Genomic DNA, 26,885 nt, shown 5'->3' with positions numbered 1-26,885 from the left:
GTGGAAGCGTGTGCCTGAATCACATCATTAGGTGCATGGGATCCCCTACATTTCCACCACTGGCGTTCTTCGGCGGCCGAGTACCCGCCGATTTCATCATCGTGGTGGGGTCGCGCGCGGAAAACATTTCCCAGGTTCACTTCCAGGTCTATTTCTAGATTCCGTGTTGATCGTGCTATCGCATACTTGCCACCTATGTACGTTAGCATCATCGCTAGAAACTAGCTTTATGTCCCTCAGGGTTGTAAGAGCTGAAGAAACGAGTAGAGATTATAGTGAACAAGTGAGTTCAGCTATGACTTTTACCGGGTTGGAATTGGTATATCCTTCTAAACACTTGAAGCTCGAGACGCTTCTCACAGCGCCACTATGCAGTATATGCAGTATACTACGACTGTAACTATAATAATCAGACATATACATACGTAACACCATAGGCAAGATGAAGTCCGAGAACAGACATCCCAAACCCCCGCGATCTACCCCAGCAGCTAGAGCATAGTCAGGTGGGTAGACTATCCATAGCTAGCCCCTAGGCATACTACCTTACACCATCTAGTTGTAGCCCGGACCGGGTTCGCTCTCTATTTTGCCGGAAGCGTCGCAATAAATACCTACTCTTACGTTGCCTCTAAGATGTATCCTAGAAACCAAAAAGCCTCCTGAATGATCCTTCATCTCCTCAAGACCCTTTCCGTGAGAAATTACACGAACTTGGTAGCGAAACCACTTGCACATAGGTATATAAGCAGAAGATACTCACTCACGATGGCTCCCACTTCCTTCAAGCTCAACACGGGCCAAGATATCCCCGCTGTTGGGTTCGGTACGTCTCTTCTCACGCAGTGCCCCCTCCTTCCCTCCCCCCCACGCTCAGTCAGATCTCCTGACTCGTCATACTACGCCGACGAGAGGGGAGAATTCGCATCTCACAAAAATATGTCGTTCACTAACCTCTCCCATGTTCGCTGAACAGGAACATGGCAAGCGGCCCCCGGCGAAGTCGCCGCCGCGGTGACCTACGCGCTGAAAGTCGGGTACCGGCTCATCGACGCGGCGTACTGCTACGCGAACGAGGACGAGGTGGGCCAGGGCCTGAAGGCGGCCTTCGACGCCGGCTACGCCAAGCGCGAGGACGTGTTCGTCATGACCAAGCTGTGGAACACGTACAGCAGCCGCGTCGAGCTGGGGCTCGACAAGTCGCTCAAGGCTCTCGGGTTGGACTACGTCGACCTGTACCTCGTGCACTGGCCCGTCGGCATGAACCCCAACGGCAACGACGACCGTTTTCCCAAGCTGCCCGACGGTAGTCGGGATATCCTCTGGGACCACGACCACGTCGCGACGTGGAAGCAGATGGAGGCCCTGCTAGGCACAGGCAAGGCGAGGGGGATCGGTGTGTGTAATTATAGTAAACCGTACTTGGAGCAGCTGCTGGCCAAGTCGAATGTCGTGCCCGCTATCAACCAGATCGAGAACCACCCGGCGCTGCCCCAGCAGGAGGTCGTGGATTTCTGCAACGAGAAGGGGATTAGGGTCGTCGCGTACAGCCCGCTGGGAAGCACCGGCGGCCCGCTGATGAAGAGCGAGGCGGTTACCAAGGTTGCGGAGAGGAAGGGCGTGAGTCCGGGGACGGTGTTGTTGAGTTATCACGGTACGTGTTCATATTTCTAATGCTGCAGTTTGTGTGTTCGCTTTGGGATTGGATATGCTGATCTAATCATCGCTACAAATAGTTGCCAGGGGCACCACCGTGCTCGCCAAGTCCGTCACCGAGTCGCGGATCAAGGCTAACCTCGAGATCGTCGACCTCGACGCCGAAGACATGAAGATCCTCAACGATTATTCCGACAGCTTGGTCAAGGCGGGTAAGGTCGAGCGATACGTGTACCCGCCTTTCGGCATCAACTTCGGCTTCCCGGACAAGAACGAGGGCAGGATCTTGCCGAACGGGGTATGAAGCATGACTTTTAGGTAATTGCGTGGGCAAATCTAGCCAGCTGCTAACTATGGGAGCGTCAATGGCGCTAGGTTAGCTAGCTAGTATCTCGATAGATATATTCCATTTGGTGGAAAATCATAGATGAATAGATCGGGCACTTTTCATGCCGTAACCCGCTAGCTGTATGGGAGAACAGCGCTTCTCATTGATGCCATGAGAGATGTTCTAGAGATTCATGATTTCTGAACCAGTATCAACATAGCCTTCCAAGAATTCTAGACTCTCAAAGCCTCAATTAGCGTCAACACAGTATCTGTAAGGCGTTCCAATCCTGGTTCATTCGCTATGCGTGCCTAGGTAGGTATTGGGGCGATGCTGTCAGCTCACAGCCTGAAACGGACAAGTCCTACCAATAGGCAGACTTAGCTGAATGTAAGCAATACTATACCAAGACATTGTTAGGTCATACGATGTATTCACTAAACTTCATATATTAAATAAGATAAGATTCGCCAGTCTTGAGAAGTGGGCCATTTATTTCCATGCACCACCTTCAACTCCTTACGATTAGGTATACCAGCCAACATGGACCCTCTTGCGTCAATCAATCCATATGTGTCTCTCAAAGGGAACCCACAGCTAGGAGATGTTTACCAGAAACTTACTGCAAACACCACTCGTTTCCTGAGGTATAAGGGGGTACAGCAATCATCGGACTCTCAGGAGCAACTTCTTGTCTTCGAATTCGAAACCCACCAGATATCGAATATAAAGTCACAATACTCAGCTCTATCTTATACCTGGGGCCACCCGATCATAGACGACTTCAAAGATGACATGTCACATACCGTCATCTGTGATGGCCGGCGCATGCCAATCGGCCTCAATCTGAATGATGCGCTTCAACATATATATGTAGAATCCGACATAATTCCTCCGTTATTGTGGGTGGATGCCATCTGTATCAATCAAAGCAATCTCGGGGAGCGAGCTGCTCAAGTTTCCCTCATGACTAGCATATATAGCAATGCTGCCAACGTAGTTGTTTGGTTGGGAACGGCCGATGACGACGCCCGTGAAGCCCATGCACTATTATCAGAGTACACTCCTGCTCTGTTAGCAATTACTGCGGATATCATATCGGGGAACCCCGATACTCCCATCATAGCTGGAATGATCAATATATACGACGATGCGAAGCTCCACGAGAAATACAATATCACGCAGAAATCCATGGATTCGTGGAGGGCCTTGGTGAGGTTTTTCTCCCGAAGATGGTTCAGTCGCATATGGATCGTGCAGGAAATGGTATTCAATGTGTCCCATCTGATCTGCTGCGGCCCTCTTCGCTTCACCTGGGCCGACTTGGACCGCTTCGTCAGCCTCGTCTTCGGCGCGCAGTGGCACGGACTAAATTTCCACGGACTGGAGAAGGAGACGTTGAGGATCGCTCGGGTCTTCACGTTCCATCGCGAGATCCGCATGTCGGGAACCGATTACGCGGATCGAGACCCGCGCACCAGTCTTCTGAGCGCCGAAGGCAAATTGTATGATTTCGCGCAGAGTTACCTCCTCTCGTCGGCTTTTCTGGAAGCTACAGACCCTCGTGATAGAGTGTTCGCATTGACCGCGTTTGTGAATTCCTACGCTCTCAAGATGGATACTAAGCCTATTTGGCTCCGGGCGGACTACGCTCTTCAGACGACAGAGGTTATGCTGCGTACGGCGCAACTGTTGCTGTGGAAAACTCGTTCTCTAGAAATGCTTTCGTACGTCTCTGATCTAAGCTACAGAGAACAGTCCGACCTTCCGTCTTGGATGCCGCACTTCCACGTGCCCGGAGCTGTTGCATCCGTCGAGTCGCTGCTAGATATGCATCAGGGCGAGAAATACCACGCCGGCAGTTTGTCGTCTACCGTACCTACGCCCTCCGAGATATACCTACATATGGATTCTCCGGGAAACGAGTTAGAAAGCCAAGGTTATCTCCTTGATACCGTAGAAGAAGTCGTCCATTTCGAATCCGGTTTCCTTTCCACCTTGGAAATATGCCTCAAGCTACCGCTGATCTACGATAACGGGCAATCTCCAGTGGAAGTCCTCTGGCGCACCCTGATCGCCGGGAGTACGAGCACGGCGTTCCCCGCACCGGCGGAGACGGCTGATGACTTTGCTAAATTCGTTAAAGCTGGGCTTATAGGAATTGCTCTGCAGGCCATCGATGCCGCTGATAGAGATACGTTGACGAGACTATTCACTTTGCTGGACGATATAGGCACACGTTGTCCTCATCCTTCGATCCCGACGGTGGATAAGTTCAACGAGATATTGAGTGGTGTGATGGGGGACATGGACGGAACAATTAGAATGTTGACGGAGTTACATAGTGCATCTGTTTATCGGACAATGATCTCTCCTACGCATTGGGGGAAGAAAGGTAAGGCTCTCTTCCGCAGTAGTAGGGGGTTTCTGGGCTTGGCACCTCACTCGACCCAAGTGGGAGATGAAGTGTGGCTGTTGAAGGGAGCAAGCTTATTCCACGTCCTAAGGAGGGCGGGGATTGGTTCTACTGGGAAGACTTTGCTTGGAGAGGGATATGTACATGGTTTTATGGAGGGCGAAGCTTTGAAATTAGATGGGATGGGTTACAGTCCAGTCACTATCAAGTAAAATAGCGTACTGTTAACAATTATGGGCGGCAATTGGATTCAAGAGTCGTGCTAGATGGGTAAGTAGTTGTTTGTAGGTACCGGTTATCGGATCCAGATAGGATCGAGGTTGTTGAAGATACCATATCTTGTCAACCCTGTCGCGTTTCGGGGTCGGGGTTAGGGTTAGGGTTGACAACCCCAACCCTAACAGTTGATCTCGAACATTCATCTCTATAATTATCAATTTTTGTATGGTTAGGTACAATTAGTATATTTGTGAATAATTCAATTGAATATTATACAAGTGGATGATTGGAAAAATGACCTGGCCATAAGCACATGCCCACCTTACAAGCCTAGGATATCGTTCTATGGACGGTTGCCATTGGAAATAGTAGTTATTTTTAGAACAGATTCATGTAATGATAGCACTGAGACACGTGGAACTCCTAAGTTGACTAAGGTCCTTACATTGCTTGCTATTTATTAGATTCTCATATTAACAGCCTATATGAAAATACTACCCAGGGTATGTACCTCCCGACGAAATTACGCCCTCAACACATCCTTTGCTACGGACCACTTAAGTATGGTAAGCGAAGTACTTAGGTAGTAATATCTGCTTATAGTATATTAATATAGAAACTTCAGGGATGTCCATGGGACACTCGATGAATACCTAGGTCTTGAGACTTTCAATAGAGGGCAAAAAGAAAAGGAAAAACTGCTTTGAGCTGAATTCGAACCCGCGATTCCTGCAACAAAATGGCAAAACTTTAGTTGGAACATTTTAGTTGGAACGTAATGTACAGTTGAGCTAATCTTCGATTGCCCGTAGGCTAATATTCTCTTAATTATCACCACTTATCAACCTGCGTACAAGCTACAAGTGGTTGCTGGGGCTTCTCCCGGTTGTCTCAGGAGACCGGCCGTTGGGAGGGCAGACTCGGTTGCTTGGTAAGTTAAGGGGCACGTGGCTAGGAGGTCAGGCGACCCTTGTAGCTACGCCTAGTTACCTAAGGTCGACATATATCTCTGGATTCTATTCAAGTATGCACGGAAATTATATGAAATTGTTAAACTTAGAAGCTAGAGGTGAAGTGTGTTGTTGAGCCGGACTTCAGGATAAGACTTTGCACCACACATTTAGATGTCGACCTTAGGTACCTATAAAGCTCAATGTGATCTGTGTCTCACCTAAACCACGGTGGAGCAGCGTAGTTCGATCTATAATAGATGTTCCCGCAGGTCAATATCACATTCCCCAGATTTCAGCCCCTGCTACGTACGCTGGCATCTTGTAAAACGTTAACTACCCAAGATGCTCTTCTACACTTAGCCGGGAAACTCTATATAAATAACATGGAAGTTCCAGGCCTTTGATATTGTAGGCCCCTATATTAACGACCCCAGATACATCATGACTTTACGACCTGGGACCCTTACCTATTCCCTAACTTCTCCGCAAAAGGCATCCTACGATGTTGAATACCCGATGATCCGCTTTCCCAATTTGGTCGAAGTTATGCCGCGATAGATTTATCCACCTGCAAATTAGCCAGAAGGGATGAACGAGTCGAGGCGAAATCCGGGAAAATGGCACTATTTGTGAGATTAGCTTCAAGGAACCTCCGGAATGAAAATGTTTATTTACCTTGGAACCTGCCCACCGGGTATCTAGCGATTCTTTAGAGAGGAGTAAAGAAACATCTAGTATTGATCTGGAATTGCTCTTGCTAAGAACGACAATATGCAGGTCTTGTCGACACTTGCAACTTTGGCGCTTGCCGCCGTTGGCAGTTGCCAATCTATCACCAAGGTCAACGACTTCAGTGGTACTCCGACAAACCTTGGGATGTACGTTTATGTGCCCACGAGCCTCCAGACTCCGGCACCTATCATCGTAGCAGTTCACCACTGCCAAGGATCGGCTCAGGGGTACTCTACTGAGTCCAAATACTTGTCATTGGCCGACCAGCACAACTTCATCGTGATCTATCCCAACTCAAGGTCCAGCGGTGGCTGCTTCGATGTTTCTTCAGACGCCTGTATGTTTCCGAACTCCTCCAACTTCCAGCGATTTTCAATTATTGTGAGAAAGTTAATGACTAACTCCATGTAGCTTTGAAACACGATGGCGGTGGCGACAGCCAGACTATTGCCAACATGGTCAAATACGCGGTGGAGAACTACGGTGGAGACGCAAATCGAACTTTCGTTACTGGAACTAGCTCCGGTGCCATGATGACGAACGTACTTGTCGGAGCTTACCCCGACGTGTTCAAGGCCGGATCTGCCTACTCTGGTGTACCCGACGGATGCTTCGCGGTACCGGGCTCTACTGCTACTCAAGACCCCCCTGGATGGAACAACGAGTGCGCCAATGGACAGAGCACAAAGACAGCAGAGCAATGGGGCGACCTCGTGCGATCGTACTACCCCGACTACACCGGTCCTCGGCCCAGAATGCAGATGTGGGTTCTCTTTATTGACGTTTTGATCTAATCATATCTGAACTAACACTGAGTTAGCTGGCACGGATCTGCTGATACTACCCTGCGGTATCCTAACTGTATGTCCAACTACATTCGAGAGAATCGTGCAGAAAACTGACTTCGTGATAGACGCCGAGACGATGAAGCAATGGGCCAACGTTCTAGGCCTTACAGAGTCGACGGACACCGCCAACGCCCCTCAAAGCGGATACACCCGGACTATCTATGGCGAAGGTGACGAGAACACTGCACAACTCGTCGGCTACAGTGCTCAGGGAGTTGGTCACTCTGTCCCTATCCATGAGACGAATGATCTCGCATTCTTCGGTATCGCATAAGGGGCTAAAGTTGATCAAGCCGAGAAAATGAAAAACCGGGGATAAATGATCGGATTTCGCAGCTTGGACCTAGTGTTAGCACAAAACCGATGAATTTATTGTTATTCCGCGGAAAGTATCGTCCATTGAAACGTGTTAGCTGTAGACCGTGCGAACCCCTTTTTAGTGCACACTGTGGCCGAGAATCTTACCAGCGCGACCTTAAATGTCATTTTATCATCCCTGATTCCACGGTCTTTCCATGTGTAGTATTATTAATTCTAGCGGTTTAACTCGGAATACCCGATAGGTATTGACACAACGATATCAATTTAGTGCTAACAATCTCTAACTTCAATGACTGTGACGATTTGAGCAATACATCGAACTAATCGTAAACTACCTACGTTCACACTACGCGACCATCCAGACTAAACATAAACATAGCAGAACGAGCCACCATTTCCACCCAGCTGGTCATGAGTCTCCAACAACTTGATCGGAGGTCCAAGCCATTCCAAATCGACCGTGACATTCGTAGGGTCCTCCGCGCGTCGATACTTCATGGGCATCGGCATACCACCGCTAGGGACAACGTTAAGGCGCGCCTCCGGGTCTTGCATCTGCCAAATCCACCACAGACGGTCTAGCGAAGTATGGTGGAAGTAGAAGAGCGGGTCGCCGGGGGAGGTCATTGGGTCCCCGCCAGGGTCGACGGCGGCGACATAGTGGCCTGCAGTGTGGATCTGATTACAAGACGTCAGTTCTGGTTCTTGCTCCTAATAAGTACCTGCTGAGAATAGGAGACTTACTCCCCAGGGGTAGGGGTCGTCTTTGGGAGGAGGGGTCCCGAGTAACTCGTTGTAAAAGGAATCGATGTCGGCGCTGTTGTTGATCAGATGGAAAGCGCGGTCGGCCCTAGCTCCCATAGTCGCATCGCGGTTGACGTCGCGGCGTAGACAGCGAGGATTCTTGCCCGTCCCGTCGGCTCTTGGGTTTTTGGGGAGATTAGCACCCATCGACATCGAGGTTGGTCCGAGACTGACGACCATGCTGTCTAGATGTTAGTAATTCACACATTCTCAATGTATTATAGAGGTTGTGGGTTGTTAATAATAGGAAACTAGATGACGCACTCTGAGAATGGCCCCTCTGTGACACAACCGCCGCCACCGCCGGACTTTATGATGTTGGGAGTTCGTCCGGGCTGCGGAACACCTTTGTACAGCGGCTCTGGCTCGCCGTTACCACCTAGACTAGACGCATTGCCATTAAGCAGTGGAGAGTTGAACGGGTCTTCCGCGTAGCGGTCGTAGTTCATATACTACTCCATAATTAGCCATGATAATCACAATGATTCGGTGACTCGGAGTTGACCTACGGGCTGGTAGCCGGTGTATCCACACTCCTCTCGGAGAGCTTTCTCAAACAGCCAGACATAGTATTTATGAGCTCCAAATAAGTGGAAGTTGTCGTGAAGCTGCATGGCATGTGTCATATGAAACGCGACAAAGTCGTCGTATCGGCTCAGTGCACCGGGGAACCTCTCCGGGTCTACTGTAGGGGGCAGGTTCATCAAGCACTTGACGGCAGTCGTATACTCGATTCTCTGGTCCTCGGAAAGGTCACTCCTATCAACCGGATTAGTAACCCGCCTAAAGTAAAGTTATCCGTAGGCGTTAGCAAGATCGAATACATACCATTCCCGCCTGACAGCTGCATTTTCTAACGTGCAGTTATTGTTCGTGTTCGCAGCAATCTTCTGAGCTACCCATTCGTCGACCTTGGGCATGGTCGCCTCTTCAAGCTGGTCGACGACATCGAGAGGGTATACGGGATTCCGAATCCTAGATAAACCTTTAGTAAATTCATATAGCAAAGGTGAACGAGTAAAAAGTGAACCTACACTTCTATCTTTGATACGTAGTCACTTCGGGGCACCTCTATCGCCGCCCCTTGAACTCCGGCGAGGAGTGAGGGAAGCAGGAGAGCACTCCTGATCGTCCACATGTTGAAGCGGTGACCTTTTCGAAGGCAGACCTGATATTTGATGTGGGTTACTAAACGATGGTCTCCAACAGATCTGGAACTGGGTGATTTTCCAACAGGTATATATAGCCCACATTTTTCATCGCGGCTCAATCAATCGACCTGCGGTTCAACCTTGCAACTCCGCACGGCATTTGAAGCACAGCTACATTGGGACAGTTTTAATTAACACACCCAATGACAGTTGGTCCCAATATATTTCAGCTTAGATAAATATTCGGCAGAGGAACTCGTAACATGAACCATCGCCCTCAGCTACCTGGTTAAAATTCGTGCCAACTCAGCTTGAACTTATCCGTTTCAAAATTTCCACTTAAACCATCAATACGGCTTTAGTGATCCCCGAAATAAGTTCCCTTTAGACACAAGTGAAGGTATCTGGGAACTTATATAGGCAATTAGGTAGGTAACTATTAGTATTTTTATCAAGTTCCCACCTTTCCTTCTAAAATAAACCTAGGTTCCTATTTCCCTAGTATGTGCTAATTAATCATTGCTTCGTCTTGTATAGGTAATTATATTGTAAATATTTTATTAATTAATAATTTGCCCAGCTTCATCATAATTCAAAGCAATACCATGTATTTAGATGTTACCAAGGTAAGTTTGTATTGGGGTTGGGTTTGGGTTTAGAACCCGAGCCCCTGAGGCCTAGACCCCTAAGCCACATATCCATTAACAGTCCACCAGCTTCGCAGTTCTTATGGACATTCAACATAAGATAAGTTGAAATTTATTGCAAAGAGTATCGGAATCGAATATTATTGATGTTAGTCACCAATAGGTTTACAAGATTCTGGTGGATATGCAAGTCCAAATCAGCCTACGCACCTTAGCAACTCGTAAATATTATTTCTACCTAAGCGCTTAGTTGGATAACAAACTATTTCTAATTCGTCCACCTCAAAGCACGTTTCCAGGTAGCTTGCATACCCTCGAGACAAACGCACCTATCATCCAAGAACGCGCTGCATGTAACTCTGGGGCTATGCGGGGCGGGGCGCGGAGGCTGTGTCTTTATATGATGACCAGTACAGAAATCAGAGCCTCGCGCGCCATTTTTGAACAGGGCCGAATACTTCATATGATTATCTTTCGTAAACTCACGAGTTCACTCCTGATAAATACTGATGTATCTTGATTTGCACAAGGGCTACAGCAGGACTACGTCCTATCCTCTATCCAAAAATGGACGCTGCCGGTCTGGCCATAACGGTCACCGGCTGTGTTCTCAAGCTTTTGGCCTTTTCCATCGACTTCATCACCGATGCAAAGCAAGTCTACCAGAAAGGCGCCACTGATCGGAATTTAGATCTTGTGATGGTTTCGAAAAGCATACAGAATGCGACGAAGAACTTAGAGAGTCAGCTAGGGGAAGCTAATGGGCGAAGCCAAGGAAACATCGATCCCGTTGAACGAGTAAGTTGATCAATTCATAGGAAACTTAGACGATAATACATTATGGCGATGGTGCATTCTCACCACAAAACTTTTCGCCATAATGCTATTACGTATCAACGAAGGGTAATAGACTAGCTAACTCGGTGCAGGACATTCTCATGCTTGCTACTCGCGCAGCTAACATAGGAAATGAGTTGACGTCCCGTCTGAACAAAGCCCACGCCGACCCAAAATCGAAATGTAAAGCCTTCCGAACCGCTATAAAGGGGATATGGGATGAGAAAGATATCGAAAAGACAGAAAAACAGCTAAACGGAATCCGAAGCGAAATACAATTTAGGATTCTCATCGATATTAGGAAGTTAGTTGGGGAATCCCGGAGTGATGAGTATCAGCGCATATTATCAACCTTGGAACAAACCGCGGATAGCCTGGCGGAATCTAGACAGGACAACAGAACCGTGATAGAGATTCTCAATCAAATGAATGAGTCCATCAAAGCCTTACAATCACGCGTCGATAGGCCACCTACAAACGAAGAATCAACTCTAGGGTCTGCGACAAACTCACTCTCGTGCCAGTTGGATGATGCCACGAAGGAAAGGGCAGAAGACATCGTTTTAAATTTGCTGTGGTACCCGAGCATTCGAGACCGCGAGGAAAGCGTGTGTGAGGCCTACTCCAATACACTGCACTGGATATACGATGATCCAAGTGCCAGCAGCAAAGATTGCGAGTGGGATAGTTTTGTCAACTTCCTTGCAGGAGATAGAAGCATGTACTGGATCACCGGAAAACCAGGATCTGGGAAAAGTACTTTGATGAAATTCATCAAAGAACAACCAAGAACTACGCAGATACTCAAAACATGGGCTGGAAATAGACATCTGCTTACCGCCTCGTTCTATTTCTTTTACAGAGGTTCGGAGGAACAAAAGACTGAACTCGGTTTGCTGCGGTCTCTTCTGTACTGGATTCTCTCCGAAAGGAGAGAATTAATTCCGTCAATATTTCGTCAGCGGCTTGCTACCGCTGTTGACGGCAAACGACAGACTCCCATAACTTTAGCTGAGGCGAAGCTTGCTGTCCGCGACTTGTTTCGACAATGCCCTTACCTATGTTTCTTCCTAGCTATCGATGGACTAGATGAATTTGACCCAGAAGTTTCTCTAACTCGTGTCACATCCCTTATCGCCTTAACCGAGATGTTGGGGGGTTTTCCAAATGTGAAACTTGTCTTATCAAGCAGGCAGCTACCAGAATTTGAGCATGGGTTCCTGGGATGCCCTCGTCTAAGAATTCATCATCTGACTACAGATGACATCTGCCAATATGCTACGGAGAGACTAGAAAGTCATCAGCATATGCAAGCCCTGCTCCGTAGGGACCAGGATAACTCCAGGAAGTTGATAGACTCGATTGTATCAATGGCTTCCGGGGTTTTCCTCTGGGTTATGCTTGTCACAGAGTCTCTCCTCGAAGGCCTCACAAATCGCGATAGCATTCATGACCTACAAGACCGGCTCAACAGTCTCCCTTCTGATCTAAAGGACTTGTACAAAGTGATTATACTGAGAATCAGCCCTGTATACCGCAGACAGACATGTGAACTACTTCAATTGGTCTATTTCGGTACAGAGACACAGCAATCTCTAAGCGCCCTGGAGCTATATTTTGCTGAACTAGAAGACTATGATGATGATCTCGCAAACTCGCCTCTAGTCGGCAATGAAGAACTAGAGGATTATTCCCGTAACTTGGAATTCCGGATCAAGAGCCGCTGCCTCTGCTTGGTGGAGACTGTTGAGAAAGAGAGATCAGTTAATGCTACTATATGCGATCGTCTCGCATTAACAGAACTATCCTTTCTCCACAAGACTGTTAGAGAGTTTCTAGATGAAACTACTATCAAGGAGCCATTTTTTCTAGCACACTGTCGCCCAAGATTTAATCCTCGTCGGCGTCTCCTCGGTAGTGCGATTCTTCGTGCGAAACATGTAAGATTACCACCTCTCGAAGATTTCTATCACCATCTAAGGGATGTGCTACCGCGATTTATTCTAAGAGTAATCAAACGCGCAATACATACAGAAGAAGACACCAAGGACGGCAACTCAGACCTGCTCCAGGCATTCGACTCGATCCTAACCGCTCAGTATCCCAAACTATCTCATTCACTTACGCATAAAACTCCACATTGGTTTGAAAACATTGAATTTATTCCCTTAAAAGGATATCATCTCCCTGCAGATACACATCCATCTTTTCTCGCCTTCACGGTTGGATGCGGGCTAGAGTGCTACCTCAAAGAGCAGATCCAAATTCACGGCAAAGAAATACTCGCGAAAGAGGGCTTTCCGCTCTTAGGGCATGCGCTCCGTCATGCCGTCTTTTCTGTCGGAGGAAACAGGTTCTTGAACATGGTTCAACTTCTCCTAGATAATGGATGCGACCCCAACCAAGCCTTTAATGGTGTATCGGTATGGGGCTGGTATTGGTGCCTATTTTTCTATCAGTGGTACGCTGATAGACTCGTTTTGTATCAAAAAATAACTTCTGAGAAGTATTGGCTTTGCCAATTGGGTATTATGAGGGCTATGCTTATGGCGGGCGCGGAACCAAATACTAACGTACCATTATCGCACGACGTAGGCGATGGGCAAAGGGCTATTACTCCACTCGCGGCATTGACTTATGCTCAGAATGTGGTACTATATAAAAAACCACGATTACAATGCAAGCTACTTCTAAACCATATCGAAGGTTCAATCGAAATCCTGAAAGAATGGGGCGGGATCGAACACCGAAACATGGAAGCACATAATTCGAAATGGTTGAAGAGATTACAAGATCTGTATTATAGAGCAAGAGAAAAAAGACAGGGCTAAGGTAGGTACCTATTACCTGACATGGAATACATTGGTAGTAATACGATTTAATGAAGATATCACAAATATGAGCCTAATGTTAAAACCACAGAGCGTAGAAGGACACCCGAGTCACCTAGATACGTCTAGGTGGTAAATTAAACGACGACTAGACCCAGTGTCGCTCATACAGTCGCCTCCAGGATGGCCCTACTCCGTTGCGATCATACTACCCTTTATCTAGGCAAGCATATAGGTACCTAGGTGCTTACCAAGATAGACATCTAATTTGTATTTTTGTGCCTTATATGCATGGTTTGAAGGTTGGGATTTGAATAGGTAGATTTCATTTATCAGCGACTCATCTGACCCCTTCATGATAAAAAGGGCTATCTATTCCGTCATATCTACCAAAACTTTGATAACCAAGTTCCCCCCTTCATCCTTTACTTTAGCAGCCGTATCAAACGCTCTTGGTATACTGTCAAGACCCTTTTGTCTGTGAGTGACAATTTTCTGTACATCAGGTAGTAGTGGGTTCCCGCTTGCAAGTAAGTCGATGGCTTTACGATACGTATTAGCGTATCGAAACACGCCGACCAAGTCGACTTCCTTGAGTGACGCCGCCGAAATCGGCAGTGTTTGGACAGGAGTACCCATTCCGATAATCATGACTTTCCCACCGGGTTGCGTTGCCTGTTCTGTTAGCTTGGTCTTCAGATAGGATGAAAAGGTAGTGGGGTAAAAATAGGGGTCGAAAAGGGGTAAAGGGAAATATTACATATATGGCCGTCTGCATGCATGATTCAACGCCTGTGCACTCAAGCGTAATAGAGACTTCGCCGATTTCCTCGTTCCCTCCTTCCACCCTCAAAGCCTTCAGTTTCTCAGCAACATCCTGCGCATATGACAATTTATCTTCGATCGTTTCCGGTCTCGGAGACACAATGGGCACCGTGAAGGCGACGTCAGCGAACCCGTTCTCTACGGCGAACTTGACGCGCTCCTCTATAATATCTGCGATAACCACAGTCTTCGCTCCGGCTACCTTGCTCACAGCCGCGCAAAGCAGGCCCATGGCTCCGGCGCCTAGCACTAATACCGTGGACCCCTGCTTCAGGCCTGATCGATCCCTAGCGTGCATTGCGACTGACAGAGGTTCGACGAGCGCGCCATGTGCTAGAGTCAGAGAATCTGGTAGCCTGGAGAAAATGTGAGAAATCAGGGTCTAAGGCCATACTATTGCAGCAAGGACATAAGACACTGAAAATTGCCTCGCGATAGGTATCAACATACTTATGACACCATCTAGCTGGGTGGTTCACCCTCTCCTGCAAGGTCCCTTGTGCGTGTGGGAAGGCCTTAGCAGAGCTACGGAAATTCATGCCACGGCATAGGTTGTAACGACCTTCGCGACATAGCTCGCAATTTTCGCAGGGTAAGCCGACTTCGAGGGCCACACGGTCGCCGACCTTAAACGGCGACCCTGTAGCCGGGACAGCGACAACCACGCCCGCCGATTCATGGCCTAACGTCAACGGCTCCCGGACTTGAATCTGGCCATTTCGAAAATGTCGGAAGTAGTGTAGATCTGAACCGCAGAGACCCGTTGCTTTCACAGCTATCTGCACTTCGTCCGCCGCGGGGTCAGGCAGCGATCGGACTTGCTATTATATGCGTTAATTAATCATTTCATTATTAAACCTGCATCAAGGCTTTTTGAGTGTAGACTTACAACTCGGAGATCCCCAGCTCCGTGGAGAACGGACGCCTTTACTTCGGTGGCGCTCATGATAGTTTCAGTTTCAAAATACTCCCAATAGAACAATAACGATTTCTCTACCTAAATCTTTCTAATATTGAACGAAATTAGAAATTGGTAAATTTTAATTGGAAATAATGATATGAATAGACAAAGAGAGTAGGAGCAGCATGTTAATTACCTATAGCTACCTAAGTATTTTCGACCGACGACGGAGTCGCCTACCTACGTACCTAACGTCACCCAAGCTTTACCTAGGTAATTAGTCCAACTTCGGTATAATAATAGAAATATAATCACAGAGGTGTATAAACTTCCAATAGATATTCTCTAAATTGCGGGCACCAACCGGTTCTACATGTGCTACTTGTACCCCTTAACGACGGTCCACTGCGGGGAGACGATAGCATAGGGGGAATGGTGGGAGTCCTTGGTATCGTCAAAATCCGGCGAAGCAGGCTAGACTCGGTAGAAATAGTCGTTTCTGGCCGAATGGGGATCACGACAAATCTTTCCTTACCCCAACTCTCGTCTCCATTTACTCCATCTACCCCGCCGGAAGCTCTTAGGTGAGAGGTAAGGGGAGCTGAGGGGGGCCGAGCTTATCAGCGGCGGACATCATGAGACTAGAAAGAATCTTTCGACCTGCTTCATAGGAATTCACCAGCTTGTTTCGGTTAACCCCCACTTTTCGCCGATTTTAGCCCAATTCATTGACCTATTAATCGTAGTATGCCGGAACACTTACTACCTAGGTATATTTTAAACTTCCCCGGAAAGGAGCGCCCTGACGTAGGACGGTTACAGGAGTCTCATTAGATGATATATAGCTCCGAATGCGGAAATAGAAAAAACAAGCACGTCCAACGTTAGAGGGGTAATCGACTATAGGAAAACCAATCGCGAACTTTACGGTAGGATATCGAAACTAGCATCGCGTAGAGTAGATCGGAAAACATATTCCTGGACTTTTATCTTCAAGGCGCCAGCAACCGAGCTTCAAAATAAATCATGACAGACGCACTCTTCTCGCTCAGGGGCGAGACCGCCCTCATAACCGGCGGCACAAGGGGAATCGGCCAGTCCGTCGCCATCGGGCTGGCTGAAGCGGGCGCCGACATAATATTAGCGCAGGTACGCGATCTTCGCAAATCCCTCCTCTCCAATTAGCAAACATAAGTGAATAGAGAGAATAAACAGAGAAATGAACAACAACTAATCCTCCCTGATCCAGCGCTCCACAGCCTCAACCGAAACCAAGACCGCCGTCGAGGCGCTCGGCCGCAAAGCGTACGTCTACACCGTGGACCTGGCCAACATCTCCGACGTCGCCGGCCTCGTGCCCAAGATCGTCGCCGACGGGCACACGATACGGATCCTGGTCAACTGCGCGGGCGTGCAGATCCGGCACGCGCCCGAGGCGTTCCCGGACAGCGACTACCGCGCGGTCATGGGCGTGAACGCGGACGCGGTATTCGCGCTGTGCCGGGACGCGGGCGCGCACATGCTAAGCCTACCGGTGTCCGAGGTGACCGGCCGCCGCGGCAGCATCGTCAATTACGCGAGCCTGCTCTCGTTCCAGGGCGGGCTGAACGTGCCCGCGTACGCGGCGAGCAAGGGCGCCGTCGCGCAGATGACGAAGGGGTTCGCCAACTCGTGGGCCGGGCGCGGCGTCAATGTTAATGCGATTGCGCCGGGGTATATCTCGACGGATATGAATGAGGCGCTTATCGCGGATAAGGAGCGCGCGGCGAGCATCAGCGCGAGGATACCGGCGGGGAGGTGGGGAGACCCGGATGATTTCAAGGGGAGCACGGTGTTTTTGGCTAGTAAGGCGGGAGCGTATGTTAGTGGGCATACGCTAGTTGTTGATGGTGGGTGGATGGGTAGGTGAAGATTTATGTGAATGGAATGAAGAGTTAGAGTATGGAGGAGAGCATGTGGCTGGTGGAGTGAATAAGACTTTGTTGCAATTTTATACATATGTAGACCAGTTCATCAATACTAGCAGACATGTATGCATAGACCATTTTATTTTCACCGATGAGTACAATTTGAGCCGTTGACATCTTTCATAACTGGCATAAACATAACCCATTTTGCCATTTCCGAACCGTACCCAGCTATACAAATACACCAATGCAACTCCATAGGTAATTGATACACATAGTAAAACATCACTTCGTAGAAGCCATAACTTGCTCCATCCAGGGATACACCGACGAGTTCGCCATAGGATATCCCATATGCAGCGCGCCAGTGAAGAACCGGGCTTCCTTGGGGGACCCGTGCTCGAACAGCAAGATCGAATCCTCGATCGGCATGAGCCCATCATGCATGCCCTGCCCCATCATTAGCAACTAGCCCTTCAAAAAGGACGACATAAAAAAAAGAGAAGGGACATACGTTAACAAGCAACAACCTCGTACTCGGCCTCTCCAAAACCCCCGTCTCAAGCAACGAAAACTTAGCCTGCGCGCCAGCTAAATACCCCTCAACATCCGCACCATACCCATGCTTCATCGCCAGCGCCGGCGTAAGCTGAAACGGGTACTCATGCCCATCAGCGCGCTCAAGCCACTCCCTAGCAAAGAAATGATGCGTGCCGGCGCCGTGCGCCACAACACCAACCAGCTTCTCGCGGTGCGTATGCGCGGCGCGCACGGCGTAGTACCCGCCGCTGCTGAGGCCCCAGCACATGACTTTCGTAGTATCGAAACGGCCGTCGTTTGCCATCCACGCGAATGCGGAGTCGAGCAGCCGGTCCGGCGACGACGGGTCCGCGGAGTCGGCTGGGCAGTCGGCTGTGCCCGGGATCTCGAAGACGAGGGCGGCCCAGCCGCGCGCGAGGAACTCGTCGCACCGCGCCGTGTTGTCGGGGCGGTAGCCGTCGAGGCCCGTTAGTAGGATGACCGTGGGGTGTGGTTTTTGGTCTGAGCCGGGGGTGGTTGACGCGGGTACGCGCACGTATGCTGGGATGGAGGGGCCGTCGCGGCCTTGGGCGAAGGTGTGTGGGATCGATACTTCTAGTAGCGGAGAGGGGGACCATAGAGCGCCGGCTTTGCGGTAGATTGCTTTTTGAAGCTCCCAGGCCTCCCATTTCACGGAGTCGCTGATGCTGGGGAAGCCGGTGATGTACGGAAACCGGGCGATTCGTAGGAGACACGCGGCGCGCAGGTATAGATCTGATGCTTCTTTGTACTCGATTTCCCCTTTCGTTACGGCGTCGTCGGCGCGCTTTTCGAGAGCCTGGGCCGTGGGAACGAAGGCAAGTGTATATTCGGCCGAGTTCCCGTCGTTGATATCCCGCGCGATTAAGTCTAGAAACACGGGCTCGAAGTCCTCGAACGCGCCATCGTGGAAAGGGTACACAGACCGACGGCACGGCTCACGCCACTTGGTCTCCCAGAGCGCTCGTATTCCGGCGTGGTGCGGCATGCGCTTCTCGAAGGCTTCGGCGCCCATAAGCCACTGCTTAGGCGGGGGCCTAGTGTTTGGCGCCATCTTGCCTCTTTGCTTCTTCCCCTTTACCCCTTTGCTCTTACCCGCGAGTAAGGGATTAAGCAAAGTTGGAAGCGACAGATCCGAAGCTGGACCTGGTGGACCGCGACGATGGTGGCTCGTCGATTAGCGTGAAGCCGCTGTTCTGGGACTCGTCCTCTTCCTCGGAAGTGTATCCGCTGTGGCTTTGCTTCCGCTGCGATCCGAGCCGGGAAAGGTGGATACGGCCGTTGCGCTTACGGACTACGACGCGCCGCGTAGTGTACCAGTCCTTCTTCTCGCGGATCCTATTTCTCATTAGTACCTAGTCCGATTCGTCTTCGAGTAGCCTTTTTTCAAGGGTCTTGATCCAGATGTGGGGCGGCGTTGTAAGAAGGACGCCCTTGCGCCGACCTATCCGCTGCTATGCAGAATCCTCCGTCACTTAACGGCGATGCTGATTACGCCCTATAACGTAAGAATTGTAGCGGCAGCGGGAGAGGCGCTCGAACTTGAGGCTGGTAAAGATGGCTGACTTACTCTCGCTGAAGCAGAGCTATGTTGGTTCTTATTAGAGCGCTGCGGAGTTCTTGGTCAACGGCCTGAACATTGCTTTTCTGAGACATTTTTTATAAGAGGCCGAAGACAAAAGACTTAAAGCTGTTGTTTCGGGGCGCAGCCGGTGGGGATGTCCGAGTGAGTCCGGGGCTTGTATACGTGCAATCTATAAGAGGCTATGATAGACAAAGAGAGACGTTGAATATGCAGGCAGTTGATATATGATACGATATGAGCGTTAGAAGAAGGAGATAGTGAAATAGTGGCAATGCAGGTGAGGTTGAATCGTAAGGAATCGTCAGCATTCCTAAGAGTTTTGCTGGTGTAGGTTCCATAGAGCGGGAGTGAGGCGTCAGGACCTTTATACCCGTCCCTCTCACGAGCCAAATGCAGCACCTACCGAAAACATGCCCCTCTAAGGATTCCCCGTGCTCCTGCGGAGTCGTGAGGATTATGCCCGTGAAGCTGGTTTCTAACACTCCGTCGCAGTCTGAGTAAGCCAAGAGTTTGCTCATCGAGTGAGCGCATCGCAGTAAGACGCCAAGGATGGTGCAGATTGGCCGGGGACCGTCTCGCGCTTCGGGAATTCTCAGAACAGATGGATACTACCATGTCCAACCAGCTCACCACCGGACCACCCACCAACCCGAAGGAGAAGGCGATATTTTGGGCTTAGTATAAAGTATGGTCCGATATAGCGTTGTCTACTCAGCGTCGTAATGGACTGATGAAATCCAAGCCTATTGTTGGAGGTCTCATCACATGTCCCTCTTTCACATGTCTTCAGATTCTAGGCTCTCTATACTCTATCCTGTATCAAATGTTCTCGCGACACAGAGTTTTCTCTGCCAGGTACCCGAAACCTAGTAGTATATATATCCCATGTCCCGTCCCTTTTTATCGTTTTTGACATCCCCGAGAAGGGCGACTCATTAACCTAAATCTTCGGCTCTACCAAACGCTCGGAGTCAGCCGAGGTACCAAAGACACACGCATGGTGTAGCTAGTGTAGGTATATACGATATCGATTGCCTGCTCGCTTCTCACTGGGCCTTACTCTTGTCACTGTTATAGTAATGGGCCATTTCTAGCCCAGCCCTCCTGAACCCGCACTTTACGTAGAAGCCCTCGTTCGCTTCGCTGCAGTCGAGGATGGTCTTGTAGCAGCCGACCTTCTCGGCGATGAAGTCGAGCGCTTGAATCAGACGAAGACCAAGCTTCTTGCCTTGCTGATCTTTCGCGACGGCAATGTCTTCGATATGGCCGACTAGACCGAGACTATGGATGCTGTTGAAGAAGATTTTACGTCAGCAATCTTGGCTTCTTCCGTCAAAGCTTACCCGTACAGGTTTATCTTTGAATGACGATCTGGTAAATCACAGATCACAAGTTTTACAATGCTATTGTCTAGAAGAGGGGTATCCTACAATTTCCTCTCTACGAGTAGTGCTCCTGTCCCTACGATCTTCCCCCTTGTAGCGTCCTCAATGACGAGGACATAGTACGTGTCTTGTGATGACATCCACTGGTACCTCTCAGCGAATTGGTCTTTGCTAATCTCACCGACAGTCGTCAGAACGCGTAGGCAGTCGAGAAAGCCGGCATCGTAGTCGGATAGTCGCAGAGAACGAGCGGTGTAGCCTTCAGGAAGTGCGGCAGAGACTTCAGGGGAGATGAGGTCGGACGAGAAGAGACCTTGTTCAGCCATTGTGATTATGATTCTGATTCAGTGCAACTTTGGGTTCGTCGAATGTGTCGTTTCGGGGTCAATTGGTGTTGATTAGCGAATGTCAAGTCCGCGGTGAAACGAGTGGACACAGATCCAAGAGAGCGCAATTGAGCAGAACCCTTGGAGACGATATATATGTTAAGGCGGAAAGGGAGGCCCTAATCAAAACGTTGGTCAAGAGGATAGAATGAGAAGAGGTCAGATGGTTAAAGGGGTTAGAGACAGCTTTTGTTGTTATTCGAATAATGTTCTGTTATTATTTCGTTATCGACGATAAAGAATACGAAGCAGGAAATTCCCTCTTTACATCCCTGAAATATGGAAAGCGGCAGTATTACGAGGTACCTGGTAATACCCGTGGTAGCCTGTAATTCCTTGCGAAGCCCCTAAATCTGAGGAAGCTTAGCCTTAATTGATTGGTTCTGGCCTTCGGGAACCCCGTAAAACCCTTAAAGATGGCCCTGGAACCTTGGAACCGACTCAGTGTCTGCATAGCCTGCATAGGAGCTGAACAGCTGGGACCCCTTCCTGCCCTTCCAAACCTTGAAAGGAGCTAAGAATAGCAGTCTCGATTTGTACCCACTATATGTACCTAGGTACCATAAACCTGAGGAATTTCAATGTTCCCGCTGCAACTGTTGACATCATTTGAGTTTTGGGGTTTGCAAACCAACCCGAATCTAACTTCGAGGCTAAAGCGAAGAAACAAATCCCAGGTCTTGGGTTCCTTTCCCTCCATTCTCAAGGTGAAACTTACTATCATTCCTCTCTCCATTTTCTTGTTCCTCCCGAGTCTCAATCTAATATGTTTATCTTTATCCAACCACACCTAATATTCCCTAATAGTTCTGGACCGTGGTTGAACAACACGACAATATGGGATGACGTTTAAGCGACCCACGATTTCGTGTCATTTAATCAGTGATTGATTGCGGGCAGATGGCTGGCAATGACTCGATCAATTATTGCGACTAATATGGCGACTTCGATATGACGTGGACAAGAGCCTCGGTTCTCTTGTTCCTGCATCCTGCCCCGTCGCCTAATTATGCCTGGAATGCCTGGAATGCATAGGAATATCGATTCTTTATCATCTTAGATCGGGAACCAACCGGGTTGGCTGGCACGAAAGATATGGGACACCGTCTGAGATGGAGACACGTTTCCATGCTCTCGGCGCTGGGCATATGCAAGTCTCCGTCGTTTCCGTGTCTTATCGATTTGGAAAATCGTTGGGAACCTATTTGTTCCCCTTTTTCGCCCTTTCCTATTCTAGCGCGAAAGTATAAGGTGTCCACCATTCTACTTTGGTACGACAGTTGGAAATGGCCAATCAAGAGCCAATTAGATCTCGACCCAGCTACGAAAAAGGACCTCCCCGCGTTATTATCACATGTAAGTTTTAAGCTAACGAAACTTTATGCTGGTACCTAACGTCAACGGATTTCTGTCGCGCATAAAGTTTTTGGGACGGTACGGTACCAAGGTTCTCGTTACCTAAGGAGCGTGGCCAATCTTTAATTTCCAAAGTCATCGTCATTCATCATCTCGAATTAATCCGACGCTCCTTCTTGATTTCGCTCCCAATTTCAAGAGATTTGTATTTTACATTAGATCGGCAATAGACATGTATATACGCCGTTTCTTATTTGATCAATGTGTCTCGGCTCATCATCAACTGTTACAACAGCAAATGCACAAATACAGTCCATACCTAACTGCTTAACCATTTGAAGACATTCCAGTCTTCGCTACAATAAATGCTGCCAATCTATTTCGAAAGCCCGCTCCTCTATCGGCGTCAACATGTCCGCGATTACGGAAGAAGACCAAAATGAAGACTCGAGCCACCCGATCGAGACACCTCTATCTTCGCCAGGGGAGCTGTTGCCATCCATTCCAGGTAGGACTCTGCTACCTGGCACGATAGCGAGCGCGGTTAGTTTCGCAGCGAGGTCGACATCATTTGCCATTCGAGTCGGCACCTTTATCGGCAGCTATGGTTTAGGGGCTGCGAAGTTCACCACTCTCTCTAGCTTAGAGTTGAGTCGCGGAATCTTGGAGGGGATATTAAGTAGGGCTGGAAAAGATGTTATGTCGAGGACTCGGTCCGAGCTGGGGAGGTCAGATGCCGAGTCTATCCTTGAGAAGAGCTTGGAGAGCTTGCATCAGGCGATGTCCCAGATTGTCTTTTGGACCGCGACTAGTTTCCATATCACCGACACCACTGTATCAAGCGCATCTCAAATATCACAACTTTTTCTATCCGTTTTAGACCAATTCTTCGGTTCGACCGACTCTTCTAGAGCTATCGCAAGCATCATTACTCTAATTCGTCGAGAGTTTCAAAATCCTGCCACCGGTGTACAAGGAGAAAGAGTCGGGGTGATTGACCTTTTGCTTGGATTATGTGGTTTGGCATATCTGCAGAATTGGTGCAGGAAGATGATTCAAGACGAGTCCCGTCGGCTTTGCCAAGAGGAGATCATCTGGGATGTTGTCCTTCTTGACGACGACAGGCGAGTGGACGTCGATGGCGAAGATTTGCATATATCGCAAGGTGGTAGACATAGGAGAGAAGGTTCCGGCGGCAACGACAGTATCATCGAAGCAATTGAGCGACATGGTGCTAGATTGGATAGCACTGACGAGGATGAATCGCCCGAGACCCGACTCAAACAGCATATCATAAGATCTCTTCCAAAAGACGCCCAGGTATCCATAAATACTTCGACCACTACGACGAAGACGATCACCGTGGATATCAAAGGTGCTCCACTAGTCCCGATTTTATCATTACCGGGAGTTGACCTCGTAAAAAGCGAAATACGTTCCAATGCGCCAGAAGATCAAGAAGGATCCAGTTACAGGGTCGTGTATAAGATTAGCCGGAACAAGGTGAGAAACACCGCTGCAGATAGTGACGGCGACGGCACCAAATCGCGAGTTGAAGCCATTGAGGATGGCGAATCCGATTCTTCGACCAGCTTTATTAGCCGCCAATCCGATCAACCCCCGCCTGTCCCACCCAAACCTGATCGTCCCACATTCGCGTCGGCAGCAAAGCGGAGAGAAAGTATTACGTACGATTGCCCGGCTCGTCATAACATGAGAAGCCCGTCAGGTAGCGTGATCTCATCCAAGGGTCGTATATCTCCGCCCATCTCTTCCAAACAAAGCCCCGAGCATATAGCAAATCAGAAACGCGCCAGAAAGCCGTTAGATACGCAACCTGCCCCACGAAATCACGTTTCGGTTTCTGTCTTGCCAACTAGCAGCAAACCCGCATCCAAAAAGCTTGAGCCGCCGCCTACGGTCAAAGCAAATGAGAAGAAAGGTGGCATTCGAGGTGTCCTTAAGAAGAGGTCTAGTTTACTGAACAGGGACTCAAGCTCCGAGAACCTTCAAACTGCCACCAAGTCAAGACCAACTATAAAACCGCCATGGGGTAGTAACAAGCCATCACAGGGCAGGGTTCCTAGTGCATCAAGGAAAGAGATGATTCCAAACAGATCTTCAAGTCTATTGTATCGCGACACTCCTCGAGCAGCACAACGGGGAAGCCCGAACCACTTCACTTCAAAGGATCTTGGCGAGGCCGGAGGCATTCCCAGCCTACACGGCCCGCAATCTCGGACAACGTACGTCTCACTACACGACCGGCGCCGTGAATCAATTGTGTCCTTGACAGATACCTTTTCGGTACACTCATTCGAAAGCCGACCGTCATCTCCGGCATTTCATAGGAATGAGCCGGCCATTCGTATATCTCGTCCCGAACCCGGATCTACTACCGGTGCACAAAATCCTCCACAGGGCCATATAAGAACCCGATCCGAAAATCACAGCTTGTATAGTCCAAGCATATATACGCTTAAGACTAGAGATTCGCAAGCTTCACTAGCACTGTCCACCTTTCACCAGAAAAGTGCCTACAGCGATTCAGAAGCCGTAGATACACTACGATCATCGGGTGTGGTTGAAGGAATGTTCCCCGAGTTTCATATTCTAAGAAACATTACTCGATATAGTCGTTATGCGTCGGCTGCGTATGGCTCCCATTTCTTGAAGTTCATGGGTATCACGAAGGAATTGCCTGTCCTGAAAGGATTGGACGAGACTCATCGAGACGTACGCTCATTTGCGCATCATACACAGCTCCCGCCGGATAGCATCCTATTATCCTCATTTGTTGATCCACAAGGTGGTTCTGATTCTACCGGATCCACTGATACAGGAATACCCCTCGTGCATACTATTGCCATTGATGAAGAGTCTAAGGCTATTGTTCTGTCTTGCCGTGGTACTCTAGGATTCGAAGATGTTCTTGCGGATATGATGTGTGAATACGATGACCTCGTTTGGAGAGGAAAGCCGTATAAGGTCCACAAAGGGATTCACGCGTCTGCGCGACGACTTCTATATGGAGGAGATGGAAGAGTATTGGCGACGCTTAAAGAGGCGCTTGAGGAATTTTCAGATTATGGGCTAGTGCTCTGCGGGCACTCACTGGGCGGCGCCGTGACAGCACTGCTCGGAGTTATGCTTGCCGAACCAAGTTCTACGGGAGCGGGGTTCGTCACTTCTTCTGAACCTCTTCGAAGGTTACTTGCAGACGGGCAATCCAAACAGGACTCATCTCATATATGTCTACCGTCGGGTAGACCGATTCATGTCTATGCCTATGGGCCTCCTTCGACCGTGTCTCCGTCCCTGCAGAAAGCCACAAGGGGATTGATAACGAGTACAGTACATGGGAATGACCTCGTTCCATACTTGTCCCTAGGCGTCCTCCACGACTTCCAAGCATTGGCGCTAGCGTTTAAGACGGACAACAGCGATGCGAAAGCAGAAGTGCGTCGACGAATTTGGGTAGGCCTGCAGTCAGGTCTAGCTGATAAGTGGTATAACAACGGACCGACACGGTCTACCGAGGAAGAAGACAAGTGGGCTTATGCTGCGCTCAAGACCTTACGTGCGAGTATGATGAGCTCCAAACTACTCCCTCCGGGCGAGGTCTTCGCAATCGAGACCACGCCAGCCTTAAGACGAGACGCCACTCTCCAGGCCGGCACTGGCCAAGTTGGGCGTCTGGCAACTAGAGTCGTCTTTAAATACGTCAGAGATGTCGAGGCTCGGTTTAGAGAAGTCCGATTCGGTTCAAGCATGCTCTTAGATCATAGTCCCGGACGGTACGAAGATGCTCTCCGGCGGCTCACATTTGGCGTTGTGGAAGTTTAAAGTATTATTCTTAGAATGACGATCATTGGATATCCCCTTTTTCATACAGCGAAGATACCTGCCACGATAAAAATTGGTAATGTAGATAGATGAAATATTACGTCTCAAAGACGAGCAGTATATATTGGAACCTATTATGACAATTAGATAGAGCTAGTATTTAATGCGATTATGTCTAACTTTCAACAATATTGCGAGTAATGTCGTGATACACATGTGGATTGAGTTGCATTAAGCACTAAGGTCTAAGAGCACTAGGAACTAGCTAGGCAGGGAAGGTATGCCAGACTCAAAGTGTTGGTACCCATTCATCCTAGAACAGTGACTTTGAAGATGAATATCGTATCTGGTAAGTAAAACAGAGCTAAAGTAGGCGAGCGGGCGGTTAAATAA

The 26,885-nt window shown here is 49.0% G+C and overlaps 11 protein-coding genes across 11 annotated transcripts; 6 read left to right on the top strand and 5 right to left on the bottom strand.

Moving 5' to 3' along the window:
- Nucleotides 1-768: 768 nt before the first annotated feature.
- Nucleotides 769-1,960, top strand: F4807DRAFT_458249 (Aldo/keto reductase; the record flags this gene model as incomplete). Its single annotated transcript, XM_048001175.1, has 3 exons — nucleotides 769-826; nucleotides 977-1,654; nucleotides 1,737-1,960. 3 exons carry the CDS (start codon nucleotides 769-771, stop codon nucleotides 1,958-1,960), a joined length of 960 nt encoding a protein of 319 aa, XP_047856567.1.
- Nucleotides 1,961-2,444: 484 nt separating this feature from the next.
- On the top strand, nucleotides 2,445-4,900 carry F4807DRAFT_417378 (HET-domain-containing protein). The gene has a single exon (XM_047997232.1). It carries the CDS (start codon nucleotides 2,528-2,530, stop codon nucleotides 4,610-4,612), a length of 2,085 nt encoding a protein of 694 aa, XP_047856566.1. The 5' UTR covers nucleotides 2,445-2,527; the 3' UTR covers nucleotides 4,613-4,900.
- Nucleotides 4,901-5,831: 931 nt separating this feature from the next.
- F4807DRAFT_417377 (carbohydrate esterase family 1 protein) lies at nucleotides 5,832-7,602 on the top strand. Its single transcript, XM_047997231.1, has 4 exons — nucleotides 5,832-6,641; nucleotides 6,716-7,067; nucleotides 7,125-7,165; nucleotides 7,218-7,602. Exons 1-4 carry the CDS (start codon nucleotides 6,344-6,346, stop codon nucleotides 7,424-7,426), a joined length of 900 nt encoding a protein of 299 aa, XP_047856565.1. The 5' UTR covers nucleotides 5,832-6,343; the 3' UTR covers nucleotides 7,427-7,602.
- On the bottom strand, nucleotides 7,603-9,507 carry F4807DRAFT_417375 (Di-copper centre-containing protein). The gene is made up of 6 exons (XM_047997230.1): nucleotides 9,312-9,507; nucleotides 9,106-9,252; nucleotides 8,787-9,036; nucleotides 8,542-8,729; nucleotides 8,218-8,458; nucleotides 7,603-8,151 (listed from the first exon to the last, which is right to left on the bottom strand). Exons 1-6 carry the CDS (start codon nucleotides 9,413-9,415, stop codon nucleotides 7,837-7,839), a joined length of 1,245 nt encoding a protein of 414 aa, XP_047856564.1. The 5' UTR covers nucleotides 9,416-9,507; the 3' UTR covers nucleotides 7,603-7,836.
- A 1,135-nt stretch (nucleotides 9,508-10,642) lies between these two features.
- Nucleotides 10,643-13,743, top strand: F4807DRAFT_458245 (uncharacterized protein; the record flags this gene model as incomplete). The annotated part of the gene is made up of 2 exons (XM_048001174.1): nucleotides 10,643-10,873; nucleotides 11,005-13,743. The coding sequence occupies 2 exons, from the start codon at nucleotides 10,643-10,645 to the stop codon at nucleotides 13,741-13,743; spliced, it is 2,970 nt and encodes a 989-aa protein (XP_047856563.1).
- A 372-nt stretch (nucleotides 13,744-14,115) lies between these two features.
- F4807DRAFT_458244 (GroES-like protein) lies at nucleotides 14,116-15,514 on the bottom strand (the record flags this gene model as incomplete). Its single annotated transcript, XM_048001173.1, has 4 exons — nucleotides 14,116-14,418; nucleotides 14,504-14,924; nucleotides 15,019-15,389; nucleotides 15,458-15,514. 4 exons carry the CDS (start codon nucleotides 15,512-15,514, stop codon nucleotides 14,116-14,118), a joined length of 1,152 nt encoding a protein of 383 aa, XP_047856562.1.
- A 762-nt stretch (nucleotides 15,515-16,276) lies between these two features.
- Nucleotides 16,277-17,597, top strand: F4807DRAFT_386025 (NAD(P)-binding protein). Its single transcript, XM_047995837.1, has 2 exons — nucleotides 16,277-16,618; nucleotides 16,719-17,597. The coding sequence occupies exons 1-2, from the start codon at nucleotides 16,496-16,498 to the stop codon at nucleotides 17,376-17,378; spliced, it is 783 nt and encodes a 260-aa protein (XP_047856561.1). The 5' UTR covers nucleotides 16,277-16,495; the 3' UTR covers nucleotides 17,379-17,597.
- On the bottom strand, nucleotides 17,520-19,227 carry F4807DRAFT_385963 (alpha/beta-hydrolase). Its single transcript, XM_047995836.1, has 2 exons — nucleotides 17,891-19,227; nucleotides 17,520-17,826 (listed from the first exon to the last, which is right to left on the bottom strand). The coding sequence occupies exons 1-2, from the start codon at nucleotides 18,986-18,988 to the stop codon at nucleotides 17,662-17,664; spliced, it is 1,263 nt and encodes a 420-aa protein (XP_047856560.1). The 5' UTR covers nucleotides 18,989-19,227; the 3' UTR covers nucleotides 17,520-17,661.
- F4807DRAFT_458241 (uncharacterized protein) lies at nucleotides 19,044-19,590 on the bottom strand (the record flags this gene model as incomplete). Its single annotated transcript, XM_048001172.1, has 2 exons — nucleotides 19,044-19,272; nucleotides 19,505-19,590. 2 exons carry the CDS (start codon nucleotides 19,588-19,590, stop codon nucleotides 19,044-19,046), a joined length of 315 nt encoding a protein of 104 aa, XP_047856559.1.
- Nucleotides 19,591-20,143: 553 nt separating this feature from the next.
- On the bottom strand, nucleotides 20,144-21,230 carry F4807DRAFT_472826 (acetyltransferase; the record flags this gene model as incomplete). The annotated part of the gene is made up of 2 exons (XM_048003048.1): nucleotides 20,144-20,809; nucleotides 20,950-21,230. The coding sequence occupies 2 exons, from the start codon at nucleotides 21,228-21,230 to the stop codon at nucleotides 20,566-20,568; spliced, it is 525 nt and encodes a 174-aa protein (XP_047856558.1). The 3' UTR covers nucleotides 20,144-20,565.
- Nucleotides 21,231-22,871: 1,641 nt separating this feature from the next.
- F4807DRAFT_386073 (uncharacterized protein) lies at nucleotides 22,872-26,777 on the top strand. Its single transcript, XM_047995838.1, has one exon. It carries the CDS (start codon nucleotides 23,058-23,060, stop codon nucleotides 26,490-26,492), a length of 3,435 nt encoding a protein of 1,144 aa, XP_047856557.1. The 5' UTR covers nucleotides 22,872-23,057; the 3' UTR covers nucleotides 26,493-26,777.
- Nucleotides 26,778-26,885: the final 108 nt, after the last annotated feature.

This window comes from Annulohypoxylon truncatum (genome assembly GCF_022578515.1).
Source record: "Annulohypoxylon truncatum strain CBS 140777 unplaced genomic scaffold F4807scaffold_8, whole genome shotgun sequence".
Classification (NCBI taxonomy): Eukaryota; Fungi; Ascomycota; class Sordariomycetes; order Xylariales; family Hypoxylaceae; genus Annulohypoxylon; species Annulohypoxylon truncatum.
Note: the sequence above shows the minus strand (reverse complement) of the source record. Positions and strands in the feature narration are given on the sequence as shown.